At 36.0% G+C, this 19,155-nt stretch overlaps 1 protein-coding gene across 1 annotated transcript in view; it reads left to right on the forward strand.

The window, feature by feature from the left end:
* Positions 1-19,155, forward strand: part of DNAJC1 (DnaJ heat shock protein family (Hsp40) member C1) — a 107,841-nt gene that overhangs the window by 52,824 nt on the left and 35,862 nt on the right. Inside the window, exons 7-8 of the mRNA XM_065628847.1 lie at positions 6,533-6,623; positions 16,219-16,385. Of these exons, the coding sequence (XP_065484919.1) occupies positions 6,533-6,623; positions 16,219-16,385 (258 nt within the window). The remainder of the gene's footprint in view (positions 1-6,532; positions 6,624-16,218; positions 16,386-19,155) is intronic.

A 19,155-nucleotide genomic window follows, 5' to 3' on the forward strand; every position in this document is an offset into this window, starting at 1 on the left:
AAATGGAGTGTAAATTACATTGACTATTACCAAGTTTAATTCTTATAATGTAGGCTCAAGAAAAAGATAGAAAAAGAATGCAAATTTTTTCTAAGGTCATTTATAGTTTACTCTTTCATGAGTATGACCTGAAAGAAGGCTATATATTTAAAAAATAAAAGATGAAGAAGAAAGGAAACAAAACTCAAAATGCTTATTGGAACTGAAAATTGTTCTTACAAAGAAATAAACCAGCTAAATACAGTGTACAAGAATTTCAGTTCAAATGGTGAGTGCAATACAGAATAGACAGTGGTGTTAGGTATACTTTTCTTTTGTGGGAGAACAGTCATATGTAAATTGCAGTTTATTCCCAAAACAGCTGACTAGAGTGTTTTCTTTGGATGCGCAGACATACAACTTAGGAAAAGTAGTCTTTCTTAAAAATGTTGTTAATTTTTCTTCACAAAATTTCTCTTTCAGAAAAGTGAAGATAGGAGTGTTCGATAGTGTTCCTGTCAACTACTTTTCCTCCACCTTAATGTGGTGGAGCTTAGCAATGAATGTCTTTTCTTTTACACCAACCTCACCAATGCCAGTCAGCACAAGGGAATGTTTTTATTAATTAAATTATAAACTTCCTGTTGTCCTCAGTCTAACGAAGCACAAGACATTTTTGTTTCAGACAGAAATGGATTCTTAAGAAAATAAAGTTTCCTGTTACTTTCTGTCTATAATAACGTAGATGTAGCTCATACACCTGAGCAGTGAACAGTTGGCAGAACTTCTGGTGCCTCACCAGTAATGAGAGGGCGGTTCAAGCCCAGTACGTAGTTGCACTGGGTATAACCTAGTTAGATTATCAACAAAGCCTTCAATTGCAATCGAAACTGTTGTTTATAAAGACCTTTGTGTAGCATGAAGTGAATTAAAACAAAAAGGCCAGTAATTTATTTTTATGTAGACTACCAGATGGTAATTACTGTAGCTGATTTAGTAGTCTGGAATAGATTCAAACTAGTGACCCAGAGGTGTTTAATTTCTTGGCATTTTTTCCTCAGGTTTTCTTTTAATCCATGATTACATTTCAACACCTGTTTAGAAATGGTTCAGCTTTGGCCTTAAACGGATTGGCAATGTGTCATTAAACTCGAGAGGCTTTGCCAGCAGGGCATCTCCTTTGGCAAAGTTAGCTTCTAAGCAAGATTTGATTAGGTCAGCAAACATTCGTGTGGCTTGTTTTTGTCTTCACATATGACTTTATATAAAATCATTGTATGAGATTAAAATACAATTTATTGCATTTAATAATGTATGCCTTAGAAAATATTTTTTGAAGGGATTTATTCAAGTCGGTAAGGTTAAATATCTCCTTATTTCCCAGCTTTACAGGGTTTTCACATGTTTCGACTTACTGTACAGCACCAATGTTGATGTCAGTTGTGGGGACCCAGCAATTGCAGGATGTGTGGCACAAGTGATTGCCCATTTGCTCTGCTTCTTGCTATTTCACAGCTGCCGGAGAACCAAAGTAGGGATGAAGCTCTTGACCCTGAGGTCAATTAGAAGCTTAGAAGCAGGTCAGAGGAGAGTGGATAGTAAAACAAGTATTCTGGGTGTATGCAACTGAGCGAAAATAATTTGTGTCTAGCTGGGTACTGTCTGAACCTCTGGAGATGAAATGTGCTTTCCTGCGCAGTAAAAGTTTCAAGTAAACGTAAGACATTAAAGAAATTTGTCTTTAATTGCCCGTTGTTCTGTGGCAGCCAATTTTGTTCAGCTCCTTCGAAGCACTTGCTGTCGATCTGCATATCCCAGCACGCACATTAGAGGAGCGGAGCTCCAGAGTAGCTCGTGTGCCCAAGGCGCCGCTGGCTCTCGTTTAACGGGGCTGTTCTGTTGGGATGTGAGGCTGCAGGGGTGTCACTGGGTGCCAGGACGCCTAGCAGCATCGGCCTTGGTTGTCCCTCCTGGCTGCTGTTGTTTCACCGGTGTGGGATGCCCACGCTTCAAGCTATGCCTGGTATTATTCCGAGGTCAAAGCATTATTTTCTGATTATAAAGGAAAAAGTAAGGAAATTCCGTGTTTATTTACTAGTTTGCCTTTGAGTAAACAAGTAAAAATGCCAAAGAGAAATACAAATCATAATGTTTAACATTTCTTTAAACATTGTTTCTTACCATAACACATTGGTATGACTAATTTATAAACCCATCAAAAGAGTGGTTTTGCTGTGGTATAACGGCTGGCGTTTTTGTTGCATGGAAATAGCAAATTGAAGGTCAGATGTTGCGGGAATTTTAATTTTACTCCTTTTTCTCTCTCTGTTTTTTGTACAAGCTGTACAAGAATGCTATACTCAAAAAGAGAAAAAAATAGTTCTACAACTTCATCCAATTATTTCTATTTAAGTCTATAGATTGATGTAATAACAATGCAAAAAAATTATTTCACTATACTGATTTTAAATATGCTTGTGGCAAAGTTTCCAGTTAACTGTAAATTTTGAGGTGTTGCATTTTGTTTGCATCAGACCCTCACCTAGAGAAGTAAAATGTGGAGCCGATTCTATCACAAAATCTGTAACGAAGATTCATATATAGCCAATACAGCAAGTTGTTTCCAAAGTTTACTTTATTTCTCCTCTAGTCTTTCTGAGGTAGACCAGAAAGCCAGGAAAATTAACTGGAGGGGAAAAAAACCCACAAGGCAAACAAACCAACATAACCTCATCACCCTATCCAGAAGTCCAGGAGAGGCCATAGTGGCTGAGTCTTACTCAGAACTGAAGGTTTTCATTCCAGAATCAGTACAGTTTGAATAAATACTGTATGTGTTGATTTAGAATCAACAAACAAATGAACTGAAATAAAACATAAAACCTCAAAACCTCACAAAAAAACCTCAACCCAAACCTCCAAACAAATATAAAAAATCCCTTAAAAGGGATTGATACTGGAGTATCAAGAATTTCTTTATTTCTGCATAACTCAAGTGCAGCTTTGTCTTGGCAATCTCAAATTTATTGACATGAGATGATGCTGATGTAAAGAGGAACTGAAACAATAATTTTTCAATATTCTTAGTTCTTAATTGTGGTTAAAATATTGAAAATACGTTAATGAAGTGTTTGTCAAATGTTTTTGCTTCTGCAACACGTTTTGGAATTTTCGGTTAAGTATGAGGGTAATCACAGGAGCTTCCTATATGTGGCAGTTGAAATATTATTTGGAAATACTAACAACAGAATTTTACGTTTCTACTACACTCATTTTTCATTCTGTTCCTTTTTGGAAAGTGTCTGTTTGAAATCTTAGTATAATAAATGAGCGTATATTAGGTTTCTTTTTTTTGTTGTTGTTAACTACATACATATTACTGCTGTGATGATGAAGAAAAGTAATGTATTTGTGTTGATATTATTTTTTGAAAACTTCTCAAATTCCTCCAAATGAGAACAAAATACTTTTGATTAGGTAAGCTGGAGCTTTTAGTTAGAGCAGTTGCAAGATTTGTGCTTGTGTGTCTCTTTCCTCTGTCGTCTTCTACCCCCAGAAGGACAAAAATGTTGCTTTTCTTATGTTTATTACTTATGGAAGGTAAAGGATACATCAGGTATAAAATTCTGATGTTGCACATGTTTTTAGCTGTTTGGGAAAAGATCCTCTAAAAGAAAAATCATTACTGAATCTTGGGAAAGAACATTAGATTGGATTGGAAAAGGCTGTATCTATATTGCCATTGTTTTTAGGGCCCTAAAATGTTCATATTGAGGCAAAATGACTGCTTAAATGTATCCCTTTGGAAAAGTAAAAAATCTGAACATAAATCTGTTTTGAAATATTCTTACTACCAAAACTGAATATGCTTGAAAACTAATATTCTTGTTTACATGGATGCTATTGAAAACTAATGAGGAGTAAACTGAAATGTGCTTGTTTGTGTTAAAATAGAAGTTATTTCTTCAAAGACTTCCTATTTTAAACTATTTTCCAGTGTTTCTTTCATTTTGACAAATAAGGGCTAGTACCCACATAGTTTGTGTCTGTGGCTAAAATCTTTACTCAGGTATGTCTCTTAATTTTTCTTTACAACCTGTAGAGCCATTTCTTATGCTTTTGTGGGAAGTATTTGTTTTTCAAATCTTAAAAATCCATTTTGATTAGGTTTTTTGGTTCTTTTTTCCTTTGCCTTATATGTATACATTTTTATGTGTGCTTCAAAATGTGCAGTTTCTCCTTTTTTAGTGATTATGGTATCAGCCGTAATAAACTGTGATTAATAAGATAAAAGACTAACGTTGCCTTTGTTACCTGGATATTATTCCTTTTTCAGTGGTAATCCGTTTTATATCTATAAAGCAAGAATACTGCTAAATTTCATTTATGTGCTTCTGACTAGTTTTCTTTGTTGTTCAGCTATTGCGTCTCATTTTCATCTGAGCCACATTTCCAATTGTTCAGTGATTGACATGCTGGAGAGATTGACAGTTACCCCCTAGTGCCTGCTGTCTGGAGATCCCACAAGCAATAATGGATTTTACACCAGAATTTAGCATCAAATATTGGCTTTCAGTGTCAAATGGGTTAAATTTAAATGGTGGTTAATTGTAGCCATTTTGAAACCATAGCCTTAAACAAAAGCATTTTTTGGATATCAGTATGTCTGAGTCCTGCATATGCCACGCAACCCAAATGCCTCAAACTTATAGCAGAAGTTAACCATTACAGTGATGGCTGTTTCTGTTTCTTAATGATGCAAATAGTCCAAATCTGGAGAGTGCAAAGAAAGTTTCCATATGTGGTAGGGAATTCATATTTCAGGTAAACCGAAAACCAATGCCGATCCTGATTTTTGTCATTCAACATTATAACATAGACACAGAATATGTTTCCTGGAAACCCTCGTATCTGCTGGTAATGGTAGTTCTCCTTTTCCTACACATGGTTTTTAGCCCCATTTCTACTAAAACCACCCAAACCACTGCCTTCTCGGTCTCCAAAACCAAAACTGTAAGCACATGTGGTGCTCTCATCGGCTACATTCCAGCAGCAAAAATTATGTAAAGCCTTTAAAATTTCATCTGTGCTCCATGATCTCCTACGTAAACCTGTCAGATAAATGGAACTTCCCATTTCCTGTGTCCAAATATAAAGACAAATAGAGAGGAAGAAAAGGGATTTTGGAAGGAGATGAAACTTTACTGATCTTTTCTGAGAATTTGTCAGAGTTATTCTTCAGGCGTGCTGATCTGGATCAGAGACATGTCTCCAAAACATTACAAAGTTGTGCTCAGAGCAGGTTTATGACTCAGCTTGGTGTTGTCCCACCTCCCTCAAGTGTATTTGAAGGGGCAGATGCCAGAATAATGTGAAGAACAACTCTTGTGTTGTAGTATCTTTGCAGAAAGCAATGTTTTTGGATTACTTCTACTGCTAGATGCAGCAATAATGACTGCTTGCCTCAGTTTTTATTTTCAAAATTTATTAAGATGTCTTATTTCTTATTTAATGACACCAGGTTTTGTTCAAATGTATAGAATTATAGTTGAAATTATAAAAATATTTACTGATATTTTACAATACATTCTACATTAAAATTTAAATAACCCTTTGTATGTAAAAAGTCAAACTGTTAACATAATGACAGCAATACAATTATTTTTGGCTATAAAGAACGAAAGTTAAGTTTATCTCATACTATAATTTTGATTTAATACAGTAGCTGTTCTGCATGCTTGGAAATGATAAATAATAATTTGTGTATTTGTGTATTTCAGCATTTCTATTTTAGATTCATTGCTTTGTTTTAAAATGCATATAGAAATCTCTTAAAATGGTGAGAGTAAGAAAACTCTCCATACGTCTTACTTCAGCAATCTGGTTGTTAATATTGGAAAGATTGCAGTGCAAATCTGTAATTAGTAATTCACCTGAGATTAGAAATGTGTAATTTATTGTGAGATTTGTGACAGGGCTTTAGTTTTATGTGTAAATTTGTCAGATAGATTTCAGATTAGAATCTAATCTTTGCAGAAAAAAGTTACATAATTTCAACATTTGAATAGCTATGTAGAAGTTGGTTTTAAAAAAAGGGGGAGAGGGCGTGGAACAAGTTGGATTTTGGAACAAGCAGTTAGTGTTACCGTAACGAGTTCACTATAAGACAACTGCTGCCTAGCAATTGCCTTTGTTTGCTCCTGCACACACTAATTAAAAACTTATTTTTTCCTTCAACTTCCAGATTGCTAATGTGAGCAAAGTGGGTACATGGCCTCTTGCAAAGCTGTAGGCAGTGATCAGAAATGTTTTTCTAAATGTTTTGCTTTTCAGGTTCTCAGTGAGCATCATAGTCTATAATATCAACACTATTACATTTGAACCTTTATTACACAAAAGTTCTACATTCTAAACAAATACTTTCTATACTGTAACTCAAGGAAACGAATGAACCTTAATTTTTTTTGTGAGGTTAATTGACAACTTAAAACAGAGCCATTGCAATAACTTGTTTGTATAAGGATGCTAATGCCATTGCAACATTTTCTTAAAGGATGCCAGACAATTATATGTAGAATATAAAGAAACAAAAATGAAGGCGAAAGAAGATGCCCTGGCTAAGGCTGAACTTGAAACACTTCAGAGTGAGTTTTTACCACTGTCTTAATAAACAAAGATGTAATATGATTTACCTACTACACAGGATGTATGTGAGCAAACATTTTTATGATCTTCTAAAATATGTGCTTTATATATTTCTGTACTGCTGTTGAATTTAAATAAGCTCTTAAATTGTGACTAATTTTGCAGTAGGCTGCTGGTAGCAACAAAAGCATACTTTGCTAGAAATGTTGCTTTACAAGAGAGGGAAATCTCAAATGTATAGATCTCGAAGTATACATTTCCAGAAGTGACCTCTTGTATTTTGAGCGTTCTTGTATTCTCATTGTCTATAAATATTTGTTTTAAATAATATGTTTAATAATTCTTTTGTGCATATTGAGTCAATTTTTATTACATAAATTGAACATAAATTGTATTTCCAAATGCATGGATGCAGCCTTCAGAGATGGATTCATGCTATTGTTGAAATAAATGCCTTAAAGTCTTTACATTCTTACAAAAGACCAGAGAAGGCAATTAACATTTCTCTTTATAAAGCATTCAGAATAATTATAGGTGACTTTTTGGGTTTTTTCTTTCACTTATTTGCTTTTGCCAATTATTAAACCTACCCTCTTCTTAAGACAATTTTAAAAGTTTTTTGTCTGTATTTGTATGTGTGTGCTTGCTATATTTACTGTACTTAAGTGCATGCTTTTAAGTTCCTTTATTCTGACAAGTGCATTGAGTGACCTATAATAATTTACTATCTTTGAGTATGCATAAGCCTTTAGACACTTAAAATACAGCTGCGTTATTTATATTTACAAAATAGCTTAATTTTGTAAAATCAGCAAAGAGATCCAGTTTCAGTTATAATTTCTAACTTATCTGTAGCTGAATCTATTTTGAGAAAATGGATAACATTCAGCACCTCAGTGAGCATCATGGACCCAGGCCAAATCTAGCAAAATAGTGCATTTAATGCTTGTTAGGGAGGCCTGCCATTATGTTTGAGATACCTACCACAAAATGGGCCCTTGAAAAGGGTCTTGACTCGGGTTATTAAAAACTTGTTAAATTGTCAGATAGCAACGTATTGCCTTTGTTCAAAATAGCTGGCATTCATTTTTCACTGAAATCTGTGAACTACTGTTTTAAAAGGACTGGTTTTTTTAAAACAGAAGTGCAAATGAAAGTGTAAAGTCATGAAAATTGTAGTGTGCATGTTCCTGTGTTTCTACTGAAAGACCGACCACATGTGAACTCTTGAAGATTTCTCCTCTGCCAGGTGTCGTGTGAGAGTCACTTTTTTTTGTTGTCTCCAGCAGCAGTGCCCGCAGGTGAGAGGTGTGGGTTTGGCACACCTCCCTGCTGGTCGCCTCCACCTCACAGAAGCACCACCCTGTCCCCTGTCACGCTCCCAGCTGTGACCTGGTGTGTGGCCCCATGTCTGCCAGCTGACCCAACGTCACTCGTGTGCTCACCAGTCTCACTGGTTGGCATCCTGCCCTCCCATGGCAGACCTGCTGGCAGGATTGAGAGTCACCACCTGGAAATAGCAGAGGTTGAAATCTGGCACGGATTTAATTTGGTCAGCCATAGCAGTGCTATTGCTGGGCAGCAGAATGAGCTGTCAGTTAACTTTTTTAAAAAGAAATAAGGCTCTCAAGAGAAGAACAAGACATGCGTCTATGTTAGTGTAGGCAAAAAAAAAATATATAATTTTTTTCCGGAAGCTTGCCTGCAAAGCATCTCTTAAATGTGTTTATTTCATTATATTGTTCTTCTGCATTGTCACTTCACAATTAGCATAGAAAGGTTGTCAGTCACCAAACGTGCATTTTGTTTGTCCCATTTCTTCTTAATTTTAGAGACCATCCATGGAATGTGAGTTCTTAATAACAGTTCCATCTATCTAATTGAGTAAATGTATCTCATGCAGATTAGCAATAGCTGGTTTGCAGTGCTTGTTTTTTCATGACCTAATTGCTAGTTTACCCCCATGTCTGTCTGTTTTCCTGCTGAAATAGTGCAATATTCTGTAGGTGGCTTGAATTAAACCAGAGAAGGGTACTGGAGGAGGAAAATATAATTTGCAAAGTAGGAAAGAGAGGACAGTATTGAGATGTTATTAAAGTGCTATATTTGGTAAGGAGTGTGAAAAAGTACTTTCTTGGTAAGTCAGTATTATGCACAATTTTGATTCAGTTTTCTGGCAGTTTTGCAGTGTTTCTTGTCACTTCTTGAGCCATTCAAAACTGTCATTACTATCTTAGTAAAATATAGCAACTTTACAACTTTACTTTACAAAAAACATAGCAACTTACAATACAGACCTTATGTTTTTAGGAAATGTGGTTTTGTATGGAATTACAGATAACTGAGTGTTTTATGTAGAAAAATAGAAATGATTTGCCTTATATTTTTTAATGCCCTTGAAAGTGCTTTAATTAATAAACTCTCTAACTTCTCCCTCTCCTGTAGTGTCACACATGTGTGTAATTCCTGCATCAGGGAATGATTCTGTAACAATAAATAGCCCTGTTCTTCATAGTCATAGGATGTAAAAAAGAATATATAGTAGCTGAACTGAGTAGTCATTAAACTGAGAAGACTTAGGTATACATTGTCAGGACAGATGACTGCCAGTTTTTAAACTTAAATTGCCAGGTTTGAGTAGTTGTCAAGACAAATTCTAGCAGTTCTACTGTTCCTTTTCTTGCATGGAATACTTCTTTCAACCACATCCATTGTGGGGGAAAATGCATCTATTTCTCATTCTTTATACTTAGCCTTGGTAGTTCTCGTACTTTCTGTTCTTCTTATGTTTTTCCTGACCTTCCGTATGAACACTTAAATTTATATTCAAAATATGCCTTTTGAAAGAAGTAACACCTATTGCAAGTGAACTCTTCGCTGGCATCCCAGTTACCGAACATATTTGCATTGTGTATCCAGACTTCTTGCCCTGATGTACAAGGTGTCTGGAACAGTCCATGGCAAGAAACTGTTTTGTTTCTAGTTATAAACCATGTCGAAAGGTACTTAGTTGTTTTGATTGTTTTCCTCACCCCCATCATTCAAGCTTTAACTGAAATACAAAGTTACCAGCCCCACGGCTGCATTCCAAGCTGCCTTTCTGTACTGGGGTTTTATGATGGTATCTATAGCGGTATTTCTATCTCTGTAAGGCTTTATAGTAAGACGTGTCTTGACTAAGTGCCTGTGGTGAAAAATCCAGACCAGTAGTGAAACCTTGAATACATTTGATTGTTTTGTTAGGCTTGGTGGCTCTCCCTTTCCAGACAGCATGGAGTAGCTGTTTGGGTAGCTTTTTATATTGTTTCATGAGACTTAGAGGTAGAAGACATCAGTGAAAAATACTGATTCTCATGGCTCGTCTTGTTTGACTTGTACCAGTGATGCACTTTAGCTTTAGCATCTTTTTATGCAAGAGAAAATATTGATCAGAAAACCCTGAGATCCTTTCTGGTTTCCACAGTTTGTTCACACAATTAATTTTACTGTTGTTTAGTTATAACTGAATTTCAATATGGATTTTTCTAGCTTTAGCTTTCAGTTGTTCATTATTAGCATTTTTCTGTGCTTTAAAAAAAAAAAAAAAATTTATCTGGAGGTTTTCTTTTTGTAAAGCATTTCTTTAGCCTCTGGATTTTCTGTACTCTAGTTTTCCAATGTAGCTGTAAGTATTGGACCCTGGGTTTGTATGTAGTGTTCTAATGTTTGTCATCTTCTGATTATAAAATCACATTTTTTTCTATAATTGCTGTTCTGTTTAACAGAATCATAGGTTACATTAGTTCCCGTTGCACTCATAGCTCATTTCATATCGTTTGTCTGCCATAACTGCAGGTTCTTACATCAAAGGTTCCTGGCACACAGTGCAGATGTGGCATAAGTTCCTTAACTGAGTAATTCTCAAAAATGCTTTTGATTTTATTGGTCCCAGACTACCAGCCAGTCCATGTTCCTACTTGTTCCTGTACTTTCCTCTTCACTATAAACCATTTTGACCCAATTTTTATGTAGTCTAGCACTATACTGAAGGTGTCTTTACATTTACTTCCAAATAATTGATAAATATCTTAGATACTGTGTTCAGCATTGATCCCTGCCAAAATGCAGTAATGATTTGCTGACAGGCACGTTCAGAGAAAATTCATATAGCGTATGCTTTTTTGGTCAGCATGGGTATGAAAGTTCTGATCACTTAATTGTTACTTCTGAAGCCTAATTATGGCAAACTAAGTATCATCTGTTTCACTGACTATTTTGGCAGACCTGCTGGAAGGATTGGGAACTTGCAAGCTCATGTGTTTTTTCCAGTTGTTTTAACTAGGCCATATATGCCTTGCCCTGCAAAACTTCCTTCAGATTTTATGAAAAATATTGCACTAATATACAATGTCACAAGGTTCATTTGAAAGAGGCGTGTGTGTTTCATTATGTGTTCGTTGGAAGGCAAATTAGCTTTCAGGTATTGAAGTTTTATTTCTAACTCTTTCATATTATGGGGATGAGGGATTTTGGGGGAAGAGGAAGTTTTGGGGTGGGTAGATACTCAGAGAAAAAAAATGAAAGACATCAAACCCTACAGCATGTGAGAATTTTTTTGTAGTTGAGGATATATTCATCACTGAGTATGTTTCTAGTCAGTTTACTCAAAAAAGCCCTTGCTTCTAGGTCTCAGTACAGCAAATGTATATATCTGTCTCCAACTTGTGATGCATTCATATAATCCCATTGGCTTTATTATGAGTACAGAAGTGTTTGGGGTTTTTTTAAAAGTATATGAGTGTTTGCCCCATACTTGCGTTAATATTGAATATCATTTGCTCAATTTTTTCAATGGACTGTAAAAACCTTATTTTTCCAAACTTTTGAGTCTCTTGTCTTCTGACTGTGTTGCTGTACATGCAAGTAAGTTTTTTTCTGCCATGTTTTAAACAAATTTTAATGCTGTAAATGCTTTGTTTATCTTTCATAGTTACATAAGTAAGGGAACAGCATTGGAAAAAAAAAAAAAGTGCAGCATCTTACTGACTTGCCAAAAAGATGTTTGCAATGTACCTCTGCATGTGATTGTATTTCTTGCTTATCAATGCATGAGATACCAGTCAGTCTGTCCCTTTTAATTCTGTGATTTTTCAAGACCTCACTGTCTTTTTTTGACCATATTTTCTGTGAATTCTGTGAATTCTTGTTCATGCTTAAATCTTAGAAGCCTTGCAGAGAGAGGGTGCTCCAGCTTGATGTGTTATACTTTTTTGCAGAAGTTCAGCACTTGTTTTTGTTTTGATTCTCTCTATAGAAAGTGGTTATTTTTTTTCTGTGAAAAATTCTCTTCATTCTTTACATTTACATCAACTGGCAGGACCTCTGATATTTATTATGGAAAAAGCACCACTATTTTATTACATGGCTCTTGATCCAAAATGCTCTCTGGTTCCTTATCTTCTAAAAATGACAGCTGATATATCTTAAAGCAAATAACCATTAGCCAGATACTATTATTTCTGCAACTGATTAATGTAGTAACAAGGTGGAAGGACTAATGAGGTAGGTCAAAGTATCTGCTTATGTACAAGTAATTCATCAAACTTCAAAATCTGGATCATGGCACCATAAACTTGTAAAATGTGTAGCCAGTACTGGAATAGTTTTGGAGGCCTTTAGAAATGTAAAGTATTGTACTGTTCAGAGTTAGCTAATTGTTACGTGTTAAAGTCTAGGGGTCCCAGTTATGGGTGTGCCTATATGCTCTTCAAACATAGGGGACAAGTTATATCTCTCTTTTTTTTTTTTTTTAAACTCAAAGCTGTTAGATACACAATCAAATTTAGTCTTCTGGGAAATAACTTGGTAGTTCTAAAGGTGGAAAATACTCATAGAAAAATTGGTATCCTTGCAGTATAAATTCAGCAACTGATAAAATTTCTTCTGCTACAGAAGGACTAGAACTCTGTAGAAGTCATAACTCATGTAAAATACTAGTCACTTTGCACTTCGGTAGGTATCAAACAATTTCCATGGTGCTTACTATCTCTGATTATCCATTTCTGCTGTTATCTGGTTTTATTCTATTTAATAAACTACGAAAGTTACTACACTGTAATTTGGCAAATGAAATCCGTAATGTTCCCAGAAAATAGTAGCAAGATTAAGCTCGTCCATTTACCCAGTTGAGCTTGAAGGCAGGCTCTGGTGTCACGGAGACTGTTTCTCTCCACTGCATTTAGTTGTGTGAGCATCAGTAACTTGGGTCAAAGTTAAGGTCCGCTGGCTATTGGTGCCTGCATGGGGCACAGTGGTCTGATCGTGTCTCCAGTGGGCAGTGAGTAGGCTGGCACTAAACTGGGAGGAACATCTGAAATATTTTTCTACATGTTTTTCCTGCATTTTAGTTAGGTTTATATGCAACAATATTAAAACAATATCTGAGACTGAAGGAGAAAAATACATTTTTAAGCCTGTTTTGTTATAGTAGATGGCCACATCTTCTAAACCCAGCACCATTAGAAGATGACACTTAAGTATTAAGACAAGACTTGTGTTTCTGAACTCTGAATCACAGCTGCAGTTGTCAGCACCATCAAACACATCCTTGCTCCAGATTGTGGTGGTGACAGCAGCACCAGCTTCGTGCCTGACTGTCAAGCTTTAGCAGATGTAGGACTCGGCTGTCTGGGCATCATCTACTATTTGGAAAACCCGATCTTTATTCTCTTCAGGGGAAAACACCAGGTCAGGCTGGAAGTGTCTTTTGAACTGCCGATTGAATTGCTGATAATGAAAAGATAACCTGGAAAGAGGATTTCTGTTGTTTGGGGGAAATAGTTTCAGTGATCTGTATCGCTTTCTCCATCTTCACCTGAAAGAACGACGGTACTTGGCTGCCTTCAGTTGAGGCATCATTACCTCTGAACATAACTTCTGAACTTCCCCTATCTAAAATCCTTTGTGAAGTTACTGTTAAACAACTTTTATGTGCTTTTGTATTCTAAGAGGTGGCTTTCGAAAATTCTGAGGTGAAACTGTTCTCAACGGGTTATTGGGAGCCCTATGTCAAAGGTTCTGTGACTTAATTCTATTTTTTTAATTTAATATGACAGCCATTGTGGTATGTAAGGGATATGCTGAGCTCCTTCCTTCATCTTTTTGTATGTGCACGGGAGACGGTAGAGACAGGTTTTTTAATTCTGGTTGAGTGCTTGTTTGAGATTGTACAGTCATGTTCTCTAGGTGGAATTTCTCGTTCCTTTGATAGTCAGCAAACCGCAAGGTGTCTTATCTATGTTAGGTCTTCATCTCTCACTTAACTGCCTGAATAAAGCCTAGACAATGTCTTTGATACCTCATTTTAAAGTGGGGTGCAGTGCCTTCTGGAAATACTGTTACAGAATTAGTTCTAAAACTACAGAAAGAGCCTAGATGACCTATTTGCAGGCAAGGTTCTTAATTCTTAAATGTTAGTTAGATGCATTCAGGCTCTAATTGCATGTTTTGAGACGGAAAATTAGCAAACAGTAGCTGGTGGGGTGCAAGATACAGGAAAATCCAACTGTCTCAGTGTGTCTCCACTGTTAAATAATTCCAAGTGAACACATGCAGTGTGCTTGATTATTTTGCAGAACTGAAATGCCATAATGGAAATTGTCATTTAAGGTAGCTTCCTAGAATATTTTTGCCCAGTACATGTGTTTGCAGTAAATAGGTGGTGAAGCCATTGTTACTTATCCTTGCAAGTCTTCACTCTGACTACAGAAGCTGTTACATATGGCAACTTTGGAGAAAAATGAGGTAATGATTAATAAATGTGGTTTGGTCATAAAATTACCTTTTGAAATAGAGAGAAATAATTTTGGAACAGTATTGTCTTTAATAACATCTCAACAATAAGAGATATGCTGGTTAAGGTGTTTGGGCTTTGTTTTGGTTTTAGGGGAGCATGTGTAATTTAATCATATTTACTATGCATACCTATAGAAGGATGCTTTAAAAAATACGGATACAAGTCTTTGTTTAATATTTCATTTATTGAGAGTAATTTGACCATTACAAACAAAGTTAGAGATTTTTCACTAAAAGAGGTCTCTGAACAATATACGTTTAGAAGTTTAAAAGATTGTCAATCATTCTGTTAGTTTTCAACATCTGTATGGATTTCCTGGTCTTTTTGGACTTCTGAAAGTTGCTATGAAACAGTTCTCTCTCCATTTATGCTTTTCTGAAGTATTCAGTTCCTAGGAGTTTGTCAAGTCCGTTGAGTCTTTTAATTGTTCTGTTCCTGTACATATAGCCTTAAGAGAAGGCATTCTGCATCAGTCTGCAGGGAACAGTCCTTCTATCCTCTTCAGGACTTTTTTTTTTTTTTATAATGTTTTAATGAAAAACAGATGTTTTCTTCTCTGGTGCTCAGAAAAGTATTAGGGCATAACTGCACAGGCAGAGGAGCTGATCTGACGGCCCACTGCTGCTGAGAAGTGCTCGTTCTCCTTTTCCTTGCCCACGACCTTTAAAAGACTTGGATTCTTTCTTTTCACTTGAGTGTAAAGGAGTAATTTTCTACTAAATTAGTGAACTGAATGTTTTCTAAGTGATTGAATGACTGTCAAAGCACAAATAGAAGAGAGAAGAGCACATAAGCACACATTGGAGAGTGGAAAGATGGAGGTGGAGTAGAACTTTCCTCTTTGGGCTGCAGTCAAAGATCAGCTCTCGGTTTAGCAGGATCCTTAGGAGCATCCAGTTACTGTGGATACAGCATATTTTTAAAACTATGAGGAAAAACCAAGAGTCCCACTTGGTATACCTGAGGTTTCTGGATGCTTTTTGAGTGTTCAGGCTTTTCTGATCGTCATCCTCTTGTCTTCCCTAAAGTTCTGGCAATTTTCAATCGATCTTAAATCTTTCTTTTGAGATCTTATATAGATGACATATCTATATGTCTTCAGTTGCTGGGGTTTAGGTTGTTGCTGTTCCTCCTTCCCGTCCCATAAGTTTGCTGTTCACGTTTAATACCATTTGAAGAACAGAAAGAGCAGAAAACGGTGATCAGTTTGAGAAATTAGGTCCAACGTTTAAATTTTCCTAAATCCTAAGTGCTAGAACAGAGCTATTTGTAGTTACAGAAATCTGAGAACAAAGAAGCTATCTATTCACTCAGAAGCTTTTATGCAGCACAGCTGACCATACAGCAATACAAAATAGTCTAAAACTCACCTTTCTACCTTTGCCAGTTTCTTTGAAGCCAGCTGGACTTTCAAAATCTTTTAACAACTCCCTGTGCTTTTGCCTGAACTAATCTAAATTGCCAGGTGGTGTAGCAGTGACAAGACCTAATTGTGTTTTTGAGGGGCTCCTAATTTGGCTCTTTAAGGCATAGTTCAGATAGAAGAGGAGCTAAGTAGGTGCATTGCTATTTACTTTTCATAAAAATAAAATTATTATGCAAAACTCTGAATTCTCTTTTTAAAAAGAAATTGAAGCCCCTTCCTCAGTGGAAATTTTAATATAACATTAAGAGTTGAGGAGGTAAGCCTGCTTCTGAATTATATTTCTCTGCAGTATTAGTAGCATTATTTTTTCTTCTTCTTTTTTACTTTTTTATAGAGGAAAAGAAGCCTAAAGTCAAGAAACCAAAACCAGAGTTTCCTGTATACACAGTTTTGAAGTCAAGTGCATATGTACCATCGTATGATCATGGAGCTTCAATTGAAGAGATCGAGGAACAGATGGATGATTGGTTGGGAGGCAGGAACAAAACACAAAAAAAGAAGGTATGTTCAAAATCTTTTATGTTGTTATATACTTTAAATGTTGATTCATTTGCTTGCCTCTTAAGAAAATGTAATATTGTATGTATACCACCACAATATTCATATATCATTAAGTCTAGAGAAGTATTAATTGTCAGGCAGACATAATGGAAAAGATTATATTGATGTTCAATATAATTTGTGTAATGATACTGGAAATGTTGTTCTAATAGGATGTTGTTGACTAAAATGTATGAAAGCTCTCTATGGTTTCTCATATAAATACTACTCTTGTTCACTAGAAATTAGTAGAACATAATGCTGTCAGGTTATATGGAGCTTGGTTCTTTCTCTTAATTGCAGTTAATAACGTTTTGCTTGCAAGAATAGATTGTTCTCTATTAAAAAAAAAAAAAAGGCGGCAAAGGAAAAAGAAAGAAGAAACCTTTGCTTCTTAATATCCAGATGTAGAATCTTTTGATTATGGAACTACTTATGTACTTTGGGCATTTTATTTGACTTACAGAAAAGTCCTAACAATTTTACTTAAGCCTATTATTAGAGTTCTTTCTGCTTAGCAGTAAAGGTTATTAGTGGCAGTTAGTGTAATTATCTTCTGGTAAACTTTATTAAAATATACTGGCTTGAAAATATGACAGAAGAAATGTTCTAACTTGGTCTCCTAACTTGAAAATCTGCCTTGCTTGGAAGACTGGGATGAGAAGAATGGTGTGTTTGGAGTGGAGTTAGGGCAACACATTGACTTCAGTGTCAAAACAGTGAAAGAAATTCCTGCCGTCATTTGTTTGATTCCTCTGTGCTGCAGATTTGCTTACTCCTTAGTTGTTTTCAAGCCTGTGGAGAAATACTTCCTTCCATTTTTAGCTGGACCTAAAATTTTTACTAAAATAATTTTATTTTTGCATAACCTATTTAATCATCTACCACTATTGGATTCCGAAGCTTCATGACTTCCCAGTTGTCAGTTTTCTCTTGCTGTTACTTTTATCTTTCTGTATTATTTAATACATCTGCATTACATTTACTTTTATATCTCTGTAACAAACCCATTCTGCAAATATGCTTAGCTTTTGACTTCTGTGTAAGGGATTGACACTCTAAATCCTTAAACAGTGGAGTGTATTTTCATACACTTAGAGAAAGGAAAAGCTCAGGTCCTAAATTCTGTAGCTGAGTTGCCTGGGAGTTCAGAGCACAGGTACAGTCATTGCTTTGTTTACCTTCACTCAAGAGGTGCCTGTGGATTGGATTCCTGTTTGTTGCATCTCTGTACACCAGCTTTGCTTACCCGGCTATGTGAGCAAACAATTAAAGGAGAAAAGATGTATGTTTGTTTATGGTAGCTTGGCCTGGTTGCATGCTTGACTACCTGGATCCCCAAATTCACCTTCTTATCTGATGGAAATTGTCTTTCTTTGGATATCTATGAAAATGAATGAATTGGATAAGACTGGGTCTATTCCATCTTTAATTTCACACCTCCTACACAATAGAAGTTGTGTCTTCAGAGACACTGCTAAGAGAACAAGTTGTAGGTACATTCTTTCAGGAACAGGAGTCACATCAGTTAAAACTTACCAAAGAAAGTGTAGTCATTAAAAAGTAACTAACTTGTTTTTCTATGCTTACACCTGGAGGTTCAGTGTTGCATCTCATAAATTTGATCCATGAGTTTATTTTTTGAATTATGTTCTGTTACAAATGCGGTTAACATTTTAGGGACAAGCAGGCAATTTGCAGGTGTACTGTCTGAGTAAAGTGTTTGACCTGAACAAACTGTGGTGAGCTCATACATTACCACAATGCAACATCAACATTTAATACAGTAGTGGAGAGAAACAGATTCATAAACTGCACAAAGAAATAGAGAATATACGTTACTGGCTCTAGTAGCCTGTAGGAGCCATTTGTATGTCAATATGAGAATGTCTGTGTTATATGATTTGTAATAAGCTCAGTGGGAAAATGGTTGTACCACAACCGAATTGTTCTTGACTGTCATTTGGCACGTTTTCCATTTTAGAAAGATGTCTTTTGCTCCACTACACATTGTAGAGAACTGGGACAGCATCCCTCTTCTACCTCCCTCTTACATGAACGTGCAAGTGGTGTGTAACATTCACCTCTCAGTTCTGCTTGTCTTTGTTAAAAGCTACTCTTTCATAAATCATTTTGCCATGAGGCTTTTTCTTGGCATTGTCATGCCCCACTCATGAGAAAGCTTGTTAGCTTTTTTGGTTTTTTTCTTTCGTGATAGCTCAGGGATGTGGACTGTGTACAGTCAACCAGACTGGAGCTCAGTTATCCATGGGGAAAGATCAAAGTAGCTTGATAAAATAGTATGTTACAATGTCACCCATCCAGAACTAAGGAAGAGGAGTTGCTGTCCCTGATGTTGATATCCCAAGTGTAGATGATTACAATTCATTTCATATTGTTCATGAGCAGCTTTGCACTGTAGACATTTGTACTTTAGGAGGTGCCTTTAATCTGTGGACTGGTGTTTTGGAAGTTCTGTACCATGCGGAGTGCCCAGTTTGGTAAAAATTTAGATTATGTTCAGTGTTTAAGTTGAAGTCAGTCCCTGTGGTTCCTTTCATTTTGGGGTTGCTGTGGGGTTTTTTTTGTTTTGGTGGGGTTTTTTTGGTGTGTTTGTTTGTTTGCTGTTTGTTCCTGTAAGCTGTTTACTAATGTACTCTTCCAAACTGGAAGAAACATTTGTGCTCTTCAGAAGAGTGAATTTGGAAGTCTGAGGTTATACATTTTGATG

Source organism: Caloenas nicobarica, chromosome 2, assembly GCF_036013445.1.
Source record: "Caloenas nicobarica isolate bCalNic1 chromosome 2, bCalNic1.hap1, whole genome shotgun sequence".
Taxonomy (NCBI): domain Eukaryota; kingdom Metazoa; phylum Chordata; class Aves; order Columbiformes; family Columbidae; genus Caloenas; species Caloenas nicobarica.